The sequence below is a fragment of the Anabas testudineus genome, chromosome 11, assembly GCF_900324465.2.
Source record: "Anabas testudineus chromosome 11, fAnaTes1.2, whole genome shotgun sequence".
Lineage (NCBI taxonomy): Eukaryota > Metazoa > Chordata > Actinopteri > Anabantiformes > Anabantidae > Anabas > Anabas testudineus.
Genome location: NC_046620.1, coordinates 2,459,798 through 2,475,283, shown reverse-complemented (window position 1 = coordinate 2,475,283; position 15,486 = coordinate 2,459,798). Strand labels below are relative to the sequence as shown.

The 15,486-nt window shown below is 39.7% G+C and overlaps 4 gene segments (V, D, J or C); 1 reads left to right on the top strand and 3 right to left on the bottom strand.

Moving 5' to 3' along the window:
* Positions 1 to 2,792: 2,792 nt before the first annotated feature.
* On the bottom strand, positions 2,793 to 3,302 carry LOC113154049. The segment is given in 2 exon segments: positions 2,793 to 3,139; positions 3,250 to 3,302. Coding segments are annotated over 2 exon segments (384 nt in total).
* Positions 3,303 to 7,036: 3,734 nt separating this feature from the next.
* LOC113154043 lies at positions 7,037 to 7,530 on the bottom strand. The segment is given in 2 exon segments: positions 7,037 to 7,368; positions 7,479 to 7,530. Coding segments are annotated over 2 exon segments (384 nt in total).
* Positions 7,531 to 11,584: 4,054 nt separating this feature from the next.
* LOC113154041 lies at positions 11,585 to 13,288 on the top strand. The segment is given in 2 exon segments: positions 11,585 to 11,717; positions 12,789 to 13,288. Coding segments are annotated over 2 exon segments (441 nt in total).
* Positions 13,289 to 14,298: 1,010 nt separating this feature from the next.
* On the bottom strand, positions 14,299 to 15,034 carry LOC113154052. The segment is given in 2 exon segments: positions 14,299 to 14,621; positions 14,838 to 15,034. Coding segments are annotated over 2 exon segments (357 nt in total).
* Positions 15,035 to 15,486: the final 452 nt, after the last annotated feature.

The following is a 15,486-nucleotide window of genomic DNA, read 5'->3' as shown; positions in this document are numbered from 1 at the left end:
AAACTGCTGCATCTTCAGTCTGGACTCCACTGATGGTCAGAGTGAAGTCGGCCCTTGATCCACTGGCTGAAAAATGACTCGAAATCCCAGATGCTCTCTGGTCAGCCAAGTAAATGAGCAATTTAGGAGTTTCACCATTTCTCTGTTTGTACCATGAAAAACAAGGTTTGTACGGGCTGTTAGTATTTAGACGGCAATCATTATCAACTTCAAGACTGACTCTGCAGTTGATGTTGACGGTTCCTCCCAGATCAGTTCTCACTGCTCCAGGCTGAGTCACTGTGACCTGACCTCTGGACTCTGAGGATACAGAGACAACAACATAAAGCAGCAGCATCATGGTTTTGTGGGCTTCATTTCAGAGGGACACATGTTGATAGAGGAGAGGAGTTGGATTCTCTGGACTTTACCTGTGAAGCAGCAGCAGAGGAGAGTCCAGATGAGGACGGAGATCAGAGTCATGTTTTGGATGAGGAGGATTTCTGTGTCTTCTGTTGTCATGAAGGACAGCTGTCAGTCATCCAGGCTTCAAGTCTCAGGACTATAAACTCTCCCAGAGCACTGGAGCATGGTGCTGCTGATGCAAAGTGTCTCTATGGAAATGCTCTGACCCACTCCAATAGGGACTTGGATCAATACCATGATGATGGTGATGATGATGTTTAATGGAGGATTCAGTTATTTAAGAATATTAAATAGAAATTTTTAGAAACATATTTTACACAATTTTGCTAACTTTGAACCAGTTTGATTTTTTTTCTTCACACTATATCTTAGATCAATAATTAACAGCACACACTAATAAAATCAAGTTAAATAATAAATTCTAAATGTTTTAAGCTCCTGTTACTTTTTTACTTTTTATCTGAACTAAAACTAAATCACAAACACAAGTTTGTTTGTTTCAGAGTCACAGAGCAGCTAAACTGATGATTGACGTTGTTCTGATTTGCATGAAAAGGGAAGTGAAACAATGTGTGAGTGACTGGAGCAGCACCCTGAGGCTCCCTGCAGGCCGCTGGAGGAAGCTGGACTCTGTGAGACCACCCAGGACCAGTGTTTCCAGTCAGCACCTGGTACACTGTGACTCTGTTACTGGTTTTCTTCTTCTCCTGTGTTCAGTCTAAACTCAGCACTTTGTCTCTTTTACATATTTACATTTTACTTAGTTTGTTGTGTTGTTGATGTTTTTTAAAGTTGAAGACATTAAAGATTCAGTTTCCACGTGGTTTCAATTTTAGGACTGAGATGTCTTTGTAACTTTCCTCTGTGATAAATTGTCCATTTCATATTTCAGCTGTTTATTACACACTGAAGCTTGTTTCACAGTAAATCAAGTGTTTTCTCCAGGTTTCTGAAGGAACCAGCTGAAACAGTAACTTGTATCTGGACACACTTTCCATGTGATAGAGACAGACTGTCCTGAAGAAACTGATTCAGATCCAGGAGACTGAGTCAGGACTTTTTCCCCTGATGAGTCTGTAAAACATGAAACAGAGGTGAAGGGTTAATGAGACAGGACACAGGACTAGTTATTAGAGACATCAAGAGTGATGCAGGTTTGACAAGTTCAAGTATTTTCAAACATGAGATTTCACCAAGTAAAGATGTGAAAATGTGAGTGTATGCTGAGGCTGAGGATGGAAAATACCTGAATGATGTTTGTGACACGTGAAGAGTCAGAAATTTTGGAAATCATTAGTTTGGTTCTGATATTGTTTAAATAGCTTTGATCCAGTATGAACAAGGTCAAAGGTTCTTTAGATGAACTTGAGTTTCAACTACAGGACCTGGAATCATGATGGGATTTAAATGGTTGGTGAAAAGTGATCTAACTTCTTCTATCACCAACATATTTTAAAAACTAAATTATTAAATACATATTAATGTGTTGTAAAACAGAAACTGTACATTTTAAACCTGCTGTAACATGTGTCTCTGTCCAGTCCTCAGTCTGTCCTCTCTCTCTCTCTAACTCCCTTTGTTCTGTCTTCCCTTCATTTCCACCTGGTTTTGTTTTGCTCCTCCCACTCCCTCACCTGCTCTGCTCCAGCTCATCAAGAACGTGATACAAACTCTCTGTCAGATGATCTTATCACTACTTCTTTATGGTTTTATTCCAGCTCCTCCTTGTTTCTTCTCTTTCACTTTGTCCTCAGAGCTCCACTTCTCAGAGTTGAGACTGTTTGTCTGGACTCTGTGAGGTCGACTAGTCTGGTTCGTTGTCTGCTCCTGGTGGGGTTACTCACATTACATCACTTCATCACATTTTATTATTACATCACTGAACTCTCCTGTTTTCACTTGGGTCCACTTTACTACAACTGTGACAGGTTTTTCCAAACACAAGGGAGGTGACATTGTTCAACAGCTGCTGAATAAGAGAAGCAAACTGAACGGTCTTAATGTGGTTCTGAATCTGAACTAACGTCTATAATGAAATTATTAAACTATAAAAATACAAAAAAAAAACATATCTCTGTATTATCAGATCATTTATCACTGTGTAAATTAAACTGAGGCTGTTTCCTCAGTCAGGAGTTTTATAATTATGATGTTGTTGTACTTTGCATCAAGTTTAATGTTGTATAATATATTTAAGTAGATGAACTGATGTCATCTGTGATTGTTGAAAGATATAAGAAGCTTTTAAAACGAGTGTATGTGTGTTTGTGTGTGTGTGTGTGTGTGTGTGTGTGTGTGTGTGTGTGTGTGTCCTCAGTGAACTGTATCAGTAGCTTCCAGCTGCAGCAGTCAGTTCAGTTTCTGTTCAGTCTGACTGAGGGAGGTTTTTGTACGACCACTTTTCACTGTGTCAACACATACTGACTGTTGATATGATGATAACTCTGACAGTAATAAACTGCTGCATCTTCAGTCTGGACTCCTCTGATGGTCAGAGTGAAGTCAGAGTTTGATCCACTGCCTGAAAAACGACCTGGAATCCCTGATTGTCGATTGTTAGCCCTGTAAATGAGGAGTTTAGGAGTTTCTCCATCTTTCTGTTGGTACCAGGCTAAATAGTGGTCTGGCCAGCTATAATAAACATCCTGACTGGTTTTACAGTTGATGTTGACGGTTCCTCCCAGATCAGTTCTCACTGCTCCAGGCTGAGTCACTGTGACCTGACCACTGGACTCTGAGGATACAGAGACAACAACATAAAGCAGCAGCATCATGGTTTTGTGGGCTTCATTTCAGAGGGACACATGTTGATAGAGGAGAGGAGTTGGATTCTCTGGACTTTACCTGTGAAGCAGCAGCAGAGGAGAGTCCAGATGAGGACGGAGATCAGAGTCATGTTTTGGATGAGGAGGATTTCTGTGTCTTCTGTTGTCATGAAGGACAGCTGTCAGTCATCCAGGGTTCAAGTCTCAGGACTATAAACTCTCCCAGAGCACTGGAGCATGGTGCTGCTGATGCAAAGTGGCTCTATGGAAATGTTCTGACCCACTCCAACAGGGACTTGGATCAATACCATGATGATGATGATGTTTATCAATGGATCAATAAGTTTATTAGAGGATTTGTTAGAAATAGGATAATTTAATGGTCATTTGATATAAATTTAGACACATTTCAGTTTCCTTTCTGTTAGAAATGTATCAAATGTTTCTATCAATAAAAGAAAACTAACTGACAGAACAATTTCTTAGTATTTTTTTTATTCATTAAATTATCATTTTACAATAAAACTGTTTCAGCTTTTTGTTCGTTTTATCATGGAAACACAAACAGTTCTTTACTAACAAGTTTCTTTCTTGTCTTCATGTCACTGCCAGAGAATTAAATAGTTTTCAGTTAACTATAATTATTCAAATTAAAGTTAAACAGTTTCTAAATTTGATGTGTTGTTCATTTATTGTTAACATCAGTGGAACAAAACGTCCCTTCTTACTTTTTATCTTTAGTTCTGAAACTTGTCTGTTGTCATGGTTCAGCAGTGATGACTGACTGTTGCCATGGTTACTGAGCTCAGAGACAGAAGTGAAACACTGAAGACCAGTTTGATCCAAACTCCCAGTTTCACTAAGATGTTTCTGTGTCTCTGACTTTTTTATCTGTAAATTATTTTATAGCATCAACAACTGATTTATTCTATATTGAAGTTGTTTCAGGATTAAATCAGATCAGAGTAAGATTTTCTCATCACAGGTGATTTATCAGTATCCTCTGGGATTACATCAGGTATCGTCACTGATACACTTTACACTGTCTCTGATTAGTAGTAACATCCTAATACAGGAGTGAAGGGACACCAACATGTTGTAGACTGTCATCATTTACATTTAGTCCTTTGAAGATGATTTTATCCAAAGCAACTTACAAGAGAGGAACAAGGTAAATGATTGAAACCAAGGAGATAAATGTTAAAGTAAAGAGCTCTAGGACCTCTCATCATCGAATAAGAGACTGTTTTTACATGATTATTAGCTTTATTGTGTGTTGATGAGTTTTATCTTATTTACAGATAAAATACTTTATCGTCTTAAACAGAGTTTTGTTTTCACTCAGATCAAATCCTCTGCAGCTGATGGATATTTTTATTAATCATTGATTCAATGTGAACAGAAAGTTTCTACTAGTTTGTCCACAATAATTTAGAGACAGACACTGATTTGGTCCAACAAGAGAAACTGGTCTCTTCCTACAGGGGATGTTATTGCTGTACACATGGAACAAAATCTATTATTTATATTTGTTATATGAACTGTCTGATTATCCTGTGCTTTCTGGAAACAGCTTTATACTTCTGAAGCCACCATAACTGTCTGTGGTGAGTACTGTTTATTAAAATCATAGTTTGAGTATAACAGAGGGAAGGTACATCTGCAGCACTAGAACCCACTTGATAAACAGCCTGTCACACAGCCAGTCCTGCCTAAAGTAAATCTACAGGATGCACAAATCCTGCTGTGCTAACTGTAAGTTCTTCTTCAGAGAGAGAGAACAGGTGACAAAACAAAAACAAAACCCACAGAATGGGGATGAAGGAAAGAACTGTAAGACGAGAAGCACCGGTCAGCACTGCCAGCTTACAGAGGACGGTCGGCATAAAGTATTTAACTCTGTCCGAGAGTTTAAACATCCCCGAGGAGATCAGAAGGAGAAAAACGAGGGGATGCAGGGGAGGCAGAAAACAGCGAGTGGGAAATAAGGAACGGAGAAGAGCGATGCGCAGAGAGATTAATGTTGTGTCTCCCCTCTCTGATTATGGGTCTGGGGCTTCACCTCACAAATCAGCCCAAGGAAACTGAAAGCCCGTTCTCCTCAGTTCTGTGTTGTTCTCCAACACATCTTTAATCTTAACTTGTGTCTGAAGAGAGTTCCTCTGGGGTGTAAAAAGTCGTGCCTGGTTCCCGTGAATAAGACGCCACGTCCCAGAGTCCTCAATGACTTCAGACCAGTGGCTCTGACATCACACATTATAAAGGCTTTTGAGAGGCTGATCCTGGAGTCCCTCCGACCTCTGGTCAAACCCTCACTTGACCCCCTCCAGTTTGCCTATCAACCCCATATTGGAGTGGATGACGCCATCATACACCTTCTCCATCACACCTACACCCACCTGGACAAGCCTGGGGGCTCAGTGAGGATCATGTTTTTTGATTTCTCCAGTGCATTCAACACCATCCGGCCTGCACTGCTGGGAGAGAAATTAAAAAACATGCAGGTCAACACTCCCCTGATTTCCTGGATCATGGACTACCTCACTGACCGGCCACAGTACGTCCGCCTGCAGAACTGTGTGTCTGACACTGTGATCAGTAGCACAGGTGCTCCACAGGGGACAGTTCTGTCTCCATTCTTCTTCACCCTGTACACCTCAGACTTCAGGTACAACCCAGAGTCCTGTCATCTTCAGAAGTTCTCTGATGACTCTGCAGTTGTAGGATGTATTTAGGGTGGAGTTGTCACAGAGTACCGTGGAGTGGTGGACAGTTTTGTTGACTGGTGTGGATGCAACCATCTGCAACTCAACATCAGTAAAACAAAGGAGCTGGTGATGGACTTCAGGAAATCTGGGAGTCCTGTCATCCCTCTCTCTATACAGGGGGAGGAGGTGGAGGTCGTGTCCGAGTACAAATACCTGGGAGTGTACTTGGACACCAAACTGGACTGGACTAAGAACTCAGCAGCACTGTACAAAAAGGCTCAGAGCCTGATGTACTTTCTAAGGAGACTCAGGTCCTTCAACGTCTGCAGCACCATGCTGAGGATGTTTTATGTTTTATGAGTCTGTGGTTCCAGTGTCATCTTCTATGCTGTGGTCTGTTGGAGCAGCAACATGAAGGTGGCAGACACTAAAGAGATTGAACAAACTGATCAGGAGGGCTGGCTCTGTTCTGGGGTGGAGCTGGACCCTCTACATGTTGTGGCTGAGAGGAGGATGCTGTTCAAACTCCTCTCAATCCTGGACTATCCCTCCAAACCACTACACAGTGTGTTGGACAGAGGAGCAGGTTCAGCCAAAGACTGATCGACATCAAGTGTGCAGGAGATCCTTTCTGCCTGTGGCCATCAAACTGTACAACTTATCTGTCCTCTGTAAGGGGAGGGGGAACTGACCATTTCTTGATATTTATCTGTTGTCATTCCACCCTGGACTAAAATCTTTGACCCATTTTCATCCATCTCACATATTCTGTGTATATACTGAGTTTTCTGTATTTATCTGCTTTTGATTCTGTATTTTTGTTGGTGAAGATCTTTTTAATTTGTTGTTCCTTTTCTGTCTGTGTTAAGAACAACTGTAAGGCAAAATAATTTCTCTCTGGGATTAATAAAGTTTTTTGAAACCTGAATCTTGAAATGTGGGAGTTCATTATTTTTTGTTTTGCTGTGCTTTAGAAATATATATTTTTTGTTTTGTGTTTCTTAAAGTTTAATTGTAAAGTATGTGTGTGTATGTGTGTGTGTGTGTGTGTGTGTGTGTGTGTGTGTCCTCAGTGAACTGTATCAGTAACTTCCAGCTGCAGCAGTCAGTTCAGTTTCTGTTCAGTCTGACTGAGGGAGGTTTTTGTACGACCACTTTTCACTGTGTGAACACACTCTGACTGTTGATATAATGATAACTCTGACAGTAATAAACTGCTGCATCTTCAGTCTGGACTCCACTGATGGTCAGAGTGAAGTCAGAGTTTGATCCACTGCCTGAAAAACGACCTGGAATCCCTGATTGTCGAGTAGCAGCCCTGTAAATGAGGAGTTTAGGAGTTTCTCCATCTTTCTGTTGGTACCAGGCTAAAAGATGATAGCTGTTCCAAACATAAACATTCTGACTGGTTTTACAGTTGATGTTGACGGTTCCTCCCAGATCAGTTCTCACTGCTCCAGGCTGAGTCACTGTGACCTGACCTCTGGACTCTGAGGATACAGAGACAACAACATAAAGCAGCAGCATCATGGTTTTGTGGGCTTCATTTCAGAGGGACACATGTTGATAGAGGAGAGGAGTTGGATTCTCTGGACTTTACCTGTGAAGCAGCAGCAGAGGAGAGTCCAGATGAGGACGGAGATCAGAGTCATGTTTTGGATGAGGAGGATTTCTGTGTCTTCTGTTGTCATGAAGGACAGCTGTCAGTCATCCAGGGTTCAAGTCTCAGGACTATAAACTCTCCCAGAGCACTGGAGCATGGTGCTGCTGATGCAAAGTGGCTCTATGGAAATGTTCTGACCCACTCCAACAGGAACTTGGATCAATATCATGATGATGATGATGATGATGATGTTTATCAATGGATCAATATTTTTATTAGAGGGTTTGTTAGAAATAGGATAATTTAATGGTCATTTTATGTAAATTTGGACACATTTCAGTTTCCTGTCTGGTAGAAATTGATCAAACGTTTCTAAGAATAAAAGAAAACTAACTGACAGAACAATGTCTTAATAATTTGTATTTTTCATTTATTATATTATTAAATTACAATAAAACATTTTTTGTTCGTTTCATCATGGAAACACAAACAGTTCTTTACTAACAAGTTTCTTTCTTGTCTTCATGTCACTGCCAGAGAATTAAATAGTTTTTATTAACTTTAATTGTTCAAATTAAAGTTAACATTTGTTTCTAAATTTGATGTATTGTTCATTTATTATTAACATCAGTGGAACAAAACGTCCCTTCTTACTTTTTATCTTTAGTTCTGAAACTTGTCTGTTGTCATGGTTCAGCAGTGATGACTGTCTGTTGCCATGGTTACTGAGCTCAGAGACAGAAGTGAAACACTGAAGACCAGTTTGATCCAAACTCCCAGTTTCACTAAGATGTTTCTGTGTCTCTGACTTTTTCATCTGTGGATTATTTTATAGCATCAACAACTGATTTATTCTATATTGAAGTCGTTTCAGGATTAAATCAGATCAGAGTAAGATTTTCTCATCACAGGTTATTTTGATATGGTCCAACAAGAGAAACTGGTCTCCCTCTCTCTGTACTTTTCTGCATGTATCCTACCTCTTGGAGCTGTTGTGTCAAGAATCCAGTTGACCTGCCCAATGTTCTGGCTGTTTGTTGTTGCCTGCTGTTCTTTTCTCTCTCCTCTTTCCACTCAGCCCAACAGGTCGAGGCAGATGGCCGCCCACCATGAGCCTGGTTCTGCTGGAGGTTTCTTCCTCTAAAGGGAGTTTTTCCTTTCCAATGTTGCCTAAATCTTGCTCAAAAGAAATTGTTGGGTTTTCTACATCATTTTATATATAACTATTCTCGTTAATAGTTACAATCGGACAAACGGGACAAACGGGTAAGAACGAAAAAGGGTAATTTATTATCAAAAGCCAAAATGTGGATTAAAGAGGACGGTTGGTGGAGAGAGAAGAGCATCACTGGGAGGAGAAAGATCAAGAGCTGTGATCTCTGATGAGATAGGGGCCACAATTACTGATCATGTGGTCAATCATAGTTTAAGGGTGCAGCCACACTTGAAGAATCTATAAATGTTATTGAACAAATTGCTGCTTTGCAGATTCATTATTGTTATAATATAAAAGACAACATAAAATAATTTAGTACACCAATACAGTGCAAATATCTTATTCTATGATAAACTACTGATTTACCTGAAAAAACTGTTTAGCTGAGCTGCATGTTTGTAAATCAGACTGTGTGAAGAGTTCTGAAAAAGTATTTTCAGTTTTGACTAATGTTTGTTAGCAACTGAAACAAACTGTAAATGTGGAAATAGAGTCTGACGACCCTCTCACTCACTGCAGTGAATGTGGAAACACTTAAACCAGGATGAGAAAAAGCTGGAAGATGTATCCAGGGTGGAAATGTCACAGAGTACCAGGGGGTGGTGGAAAGTTGTGTTGACTGGTGTGGACTCAACCATCTTCAACTGAACATCAGTAAAACAAAGGAGCTGGTGATGGACTTCAGGAAATCTGGGAGTCCTGTCATCCCTCTATATATACAGGGGGAGATGGTGGAGATCATATCCGAGTACAAATACCTGGGAGTGTACTTGGACAACAAACTGGACTGGACTAAGAGCTCAGCAGCACTGTACAAAAAGGCTCAGAGACAGATTTACTTTCTGAGGAGACTCAGGTCCTTCAATGATTGTATGAGTCTGTGGTTCCAGTGTCATCTTCTGTGCTGTGGTCTGCTGGGGCAGAAACATGAAGGTGTCAGACACTAACAGACTAAACAAACTGATCAGGAGGGCTGGCTCTGTTCTGGGGGTGGAGCTGGACCCTCTACAAGTTGTAGCTGAGAGGAGGATGCTGTCCAAACTCCTCTCAATCTTGGACAATCCCTCCAAACCACTACACAGTGTGTTGGACAGAGGAGCACGTTCAGCCAGAGACTGATCAACATCAAGTGTTCTACAGAGAACAACAGGAGATCCTTTCTACCTGTGGCCATCAAACTGTACAACTCATCTGTCCTCTGTAAGGGGAGGGGAATCTGACCATGTCCTAATTTATATTATTAGTCATTTCACCCTGGACGAAAATTACATTCATCAATCTGACATATTTTGTATATTTTTTGAATCATGAATCTTGAAATATGGGAGTTCATTATTTTCATCCTGACTTTGTCAAACTTAAAATAACATTTTCTTTCACTTTAAAAATATTTTTTTTCTTTTTGTGTTTTTTAAAGTTTAATTTTAAAGTGTGTGTGTGTATGTATGTGTGTGTGTGTGTGTGTGTGTGTGTGTGTGTGTGTGTGTGTGTGTGTGTGTGTGTGTGTGTGTGTCCTCAGTGAACTGTATCAGTAGCTTCCAGCTGCAGCAGTCAGTTCAGTTTCTGTTCAGTCTGACTGAGGGAGGTTTTTGTACGACCACTTTTCATTGTGTCAACACACTCTGACTGTTGATATGATGTTCACTCTGACAGTAATAAACTGCTGCATCTTCAGTCTGGACTCCACTGATGTAGTCAGAGTTTGATCCACTGGCTGAAAAACGACCTGGAATCCCTGATGCTCGATTGTTAACATAGTAAAAAAGCAGTTTAGGAGTTTCTCCGTCTTTCTGTTGGTACCAGAATAAATAGCGGTTGTTTTTCCAAAAGTTAGGATTGGGGGTGACCCTACAGTTGATGTTGACGTTTCCTCCCAGATCAGTTCTCACTGCTCCAGGCTGAGTCACTGTGACCTGACCTCTGGACTCTGAGGATACAGAGACAACAACATAAAGCAGCAGCATCATGGTTTTGTGGGCTTCATTTCAGAGGGACACATGTTGATAGAGGAGAGGAGTTGGATTCTCTGGACTTTACCTGTGAAGCAGCAGCAGAGGAGAGTCCAGATGAGGACGGAGATCAGAGTCATGTTTTGGATGAGGAGGATTTCTGTGTCTTCTGTTGTCATGAAGGACAGCTGTCAGTCATCCAGGGTTCAAGTCTCAGGACTATAAACTCTCCCAGAGCACTGGAGCATGGTGCTGCTGATGCAAAGTGGCTCTATGGAAATGCTCTGACCCACTCCAACAGGGACTTGGATCAATACCATGATGATGATGATGATGTTTATCAATGGATCAATAAGTTTATTACTGTATTTATTTAAAATGTGTTAATCTACAATTTAAATCAGATTTGTGTCTTGTGAACTGTTTTTTGTTTCAATAGTTTTTACATCTACAGCTGTTAGTTTGATTCAAAATGTCTCATTATAAACACATTTTACACCAAATTAATAAATTATCATATTTGTTTGTTGTTTATCACGTTCAAATCCTCCAGCTGTGTTTTTTAACACTGAGACAGTTTTAGTTGAGTTTGTTTGTTTCAGAGTCAGAGAGCCGTGTCTCTCTACAGTCAGAGGTTTTTGTACGACGACTCACTGACTTTGTTTCACTGTGGTACACGTTCGGTGGAGGAACCAGACTGGATGTTGGAAGTAAGTCAAATATATGAAAACTGTTTTATTTAATGAGCTTGATTTTCTTTTAATTTCTCTTTTATGAAACACATTTGGAGAAAAACAGACTTTTCTGTGTTAAGTTAGAAAACTGCTAGAATCTATGAAATCACAAGACTTTTTTAAAAAGAACTGATTATAATAAATTAAAAGAATTAAATCAGTGGATAAATGATCATTTCTAAATGTATTAGTAAAGTTAAAGGTTTGTAGTTTTAGTTCATGTTGTCAGAGTCAGAGAGCCATGTCTCTCTACAGTCAGAGGTTTTTGTACGACGACTTCATCAGTTTGTTTCACTGTGGCTCACGTTCGGTGGAGGAACCAGACTGGATGTTGGAAGTAAGTTTTTAATCATATATTTAACATCAGTTAAAGTTAATAACTTACTTTCTGAACGTTTGCAGTAAATGGTAATTTACATTGAGTTCAGACAAATATCTTTAAAATCTGAATTTAATAGTTTGTTTCCCTGTTAACTCCTAAAGTTAAAGTCGAAGCAGCTTCACTGAACTTTTCTTCTAGTTAATTTGTGAAATCCATGAAAAACTTCAACTGCAAGAAAAGTTAGAGTCAAAATCTGAGATACATTTAAAAAAGGTTTTAAATTCACCGTTTAATCTGAATTTCTATTTGATTTAAAATGATCCTGAACAGTTTGAAAACCTAAAAAAAAGTTTTTAAACCTCAGTTTGAAATGATTTAGTTCTTTTTTCTCTGCTGATAAAGTTTATTTTTAACAAACTGTTTTAATAAATGTACCATGATTTGATATATATTAAAACTTTATTTCATAGATTCCATTAATGAAACTTACATGTGTTAGTTTCAAGTGAACTTTCAGGTTGTTTGTCCTTAAAACTCAGTTTAAAATGATTTTGACAATTTTAATATCGTCTGTTTTTTAAATCTGTCTGTTTTTACACATGATCTTTGTGTTTGTCTGATCATCTAAACTGGTTCTGATTAACTGATCATCTGTTGATGGTTTTAACAGAAAATATGTTCATATAAATGAACCAGGTCTTTAAACAAATCATAGAAAATGAAAATATGCTGAAGTTTGTGGCTTCATTAAATCATTTAAATGAAGTATGTTCTAAACAATATTAAAGATATTGTAAATTTATAGAAGAGAATAATTTTAAGTTATTTTTCCTCTGGTGTAGTTTGGTGTATTTCAGGTCCTGTGAGGCCTTTGTCTTTGTCTCTGTGCTGATTTCCATGAGAGGTTTCTTACAGGAAGTGAAACAATGTGTGAGTCAGTGACTGGTGGAGCAGAAAAACCATCTGACAGAAACTCCTTAAAGGAGAAAATCAACTGTCACACAGTAAAGGTGTCCAAGTATCTGCTGTTTGATGGACAGCTGAGTGCTCTATGTCCTCTAAGCTGATTGGTGTCTCCTACTGTAGGTGATGCTCGTCCCACCCTGACCGTGCTGCCCTCCTCCAGTAAAGAGCTGGATCAGGGGAAGGTCACGCTCACGTGTCTGGCCAACAAGGGCTTCCCCTCAGACTGGACTCTGTCCTGGAAGGTGGACGGCAGCACCAGCAGCTTGGAGCAGACCAAGAGTCCCGGGGTGCTGGGGAAGGACGGACTCTACAGCTGGAGCAGCACCCTAAGGATCCCTGCAGACCAGTGGACCAAGGTGGACTCTGTGACCTGTGAGGCCTCCCAGGGCTCCCAGAGTCCAGTCACAGAGTCTCTGAGGAGAGACCAGTGTTCCCAGTCCTGAGCTGACTCACTGGGACTCTGCTCCTGGTTTTCCCCTGATCCTGTTCTCACTCTTTGACTCTGAGTCTTTCTCATTTTCTCTTTTTCTCTCTGATTTATTTCACATCAGTTTTTATGTCATGTTGATAATTTCAGTGTTTCCACACAATAAAAATCTGATCATCAAATCAATTCTGTTTCCAGTTGTAGTTTTTGTTTCATCAGCAGATGATTCTGAAACTTTGTGGATGAGATTAACATAGTTTGATCAAACCTTTCTTTTTGTTATTGGGAACGTGTTTGATTCATTGTTCTATTTCCAACACATCAGTCAGTTCAACCTGAAGTGGTTTTCTACATATTGGAACTAGTTCAGAGTCCACATGGACTGAAACCTCTGCTCCTTCACTCTGAAGTCTGCACATTAATCCTCTGTAGGTTGTTCATCACATGGAAATTATAACTGTGTTTGATCCAAAGTTCAGAAATATAAAGTCAGACATCATCAGCATAAATGTTCACGTGACTTCATTTCTACATGTTACTGAGTCTTTGTTCACTGTAAAAGAATATTTTCTGTAATTTCTGAGATTTTCTGAATCTTGGAACAAACTTTCTCTGATTCAACAGAAACTCTGATCACAACATAAAGTCAAAGAACATTGTTCCACTTTTCCTGTCAAAGCTCCAAGATCGGAGCTGCTGTGTAAAAACCAGGCAGCCATGATGTGTCACATGTCAGAGAGAAGTTTGTGTTTGGACTGAAAAGACTGGACGGTGTTAGTTTGAGAGGGTGGAGGAGGAACAGCTGGATGTTTGGGAAGATGACTGTCAGGAGGAAACATCTGTCAGTAATGTTGAAGAAATTAATATGATTCACAATAAATCTTTAATCTAAGACGCTGAGAGAACAGTGGAATAAAAACAGTTCTACTGTAAATTCAGATCAACAGAATTTAAATCAAGTTTTTTATATAATAATATTTTTTTATTCTGTTAAATGTTTTGAGTCCCTTAAAAATAATTTGTTTCAACAACAATATTTACATAATTTATATGTTAATATCTATAAAATATTCAATAAAATGTTATGTTTAAAAAAAGGTTTAGATTATTTTACAGCCCTTAAGTTATTTTTTAACTGTCCAGTGTTTCAGTTTCAGTGCAGCTGTTAATTCAGATCAGTTCCTCTTCAGCTGAGGGAGGTTTTTGTACGACGTTGTTTCACTGTGTGAACGGGAAGCTTTGACCCTGCTGACAGTAATAAACTCCTGAATCTTCAGTCTGAACTCTACTGATGGTCAAAGTGTAGTCAGGATCAGATCCACTTCCACTGAAACGATCTGAAATTCCAGACTGACGAGTTGTAGCGTAATAAATCAGGAGTTTAGGAGCTTCTCCAGGTTTCTGAAGGTACCAGTGGAGGTAGCTACTAACACTTGAACTGGTTTTACATCTGATATTAACAGTTTGACCTGAAACAACAGACAAAGCTCCAGGAGTTTGAGTCAGGACGATGTCTCCTGATGAACCTGGAAACCATGAAACAGAGGAGAAGGGTTATTGAGACAAATCCAGTTTGGACAAAGATGATCAACATCCAAACACAAGAGGATCATTAGTTTAACATGGACAAGAGATGGAAGAAGGTCAATGCTGCTGGTTCCACTGGTTCTCCATCATAGCAGAACATCATTGTGGTGAACCTGGTTCCATCCTGAAGCCCAGTTTTCACAAGAGAGTCTCACCCTGAACAAGGAGCCCCAGGGTGGCCAGCAGTAGAGTCAGAGACATCATCACTGTGCTGCCGCTGTGTCAGTGTCTCTGAAAGACCTGGACAGACACTGATCAACACTGGTCTCTTAACAGCTGGGAGCAGAGAGGCAGGACACATATGCAAACACACACAGTCAGTCAACTGGAGCTGTCAGCAACACATCAGCAGGTTTCTCATCACTGCTGGAACTACTCTGGTATAAAGAGTCTGAGTTAGTGTCAGAACATGAAATCAATCAGCTCTGGTCATTTTCTGTAGGTTTCATCAATTCGAGCTGATGTGAAGCTGAAACATCAGATTTTGATGTAAATCTTACAACAACATCTTTCTATGAACAGAATGATGAACAGTTGTTGAACAGACACTGTGTGAAGTTCACCTTCATCTACAGAGACACAGCTGAACACCGACAGCTTCAGGTATGTTGAACTCACCACAGATTATAAACTCTGATTTGAACGACTGGATTAATGATGGAAACTGTTCAGTGATATATGATCATGATTTATTGGTATTATTCCTCCAGTGTTGGGTGAACTGAGACATTATTTGTGGCTCCTTGATGGAAACTACCCAAATTTCAAAATAAAAGACTAAAATCCTCCTAGAACATCTGATTC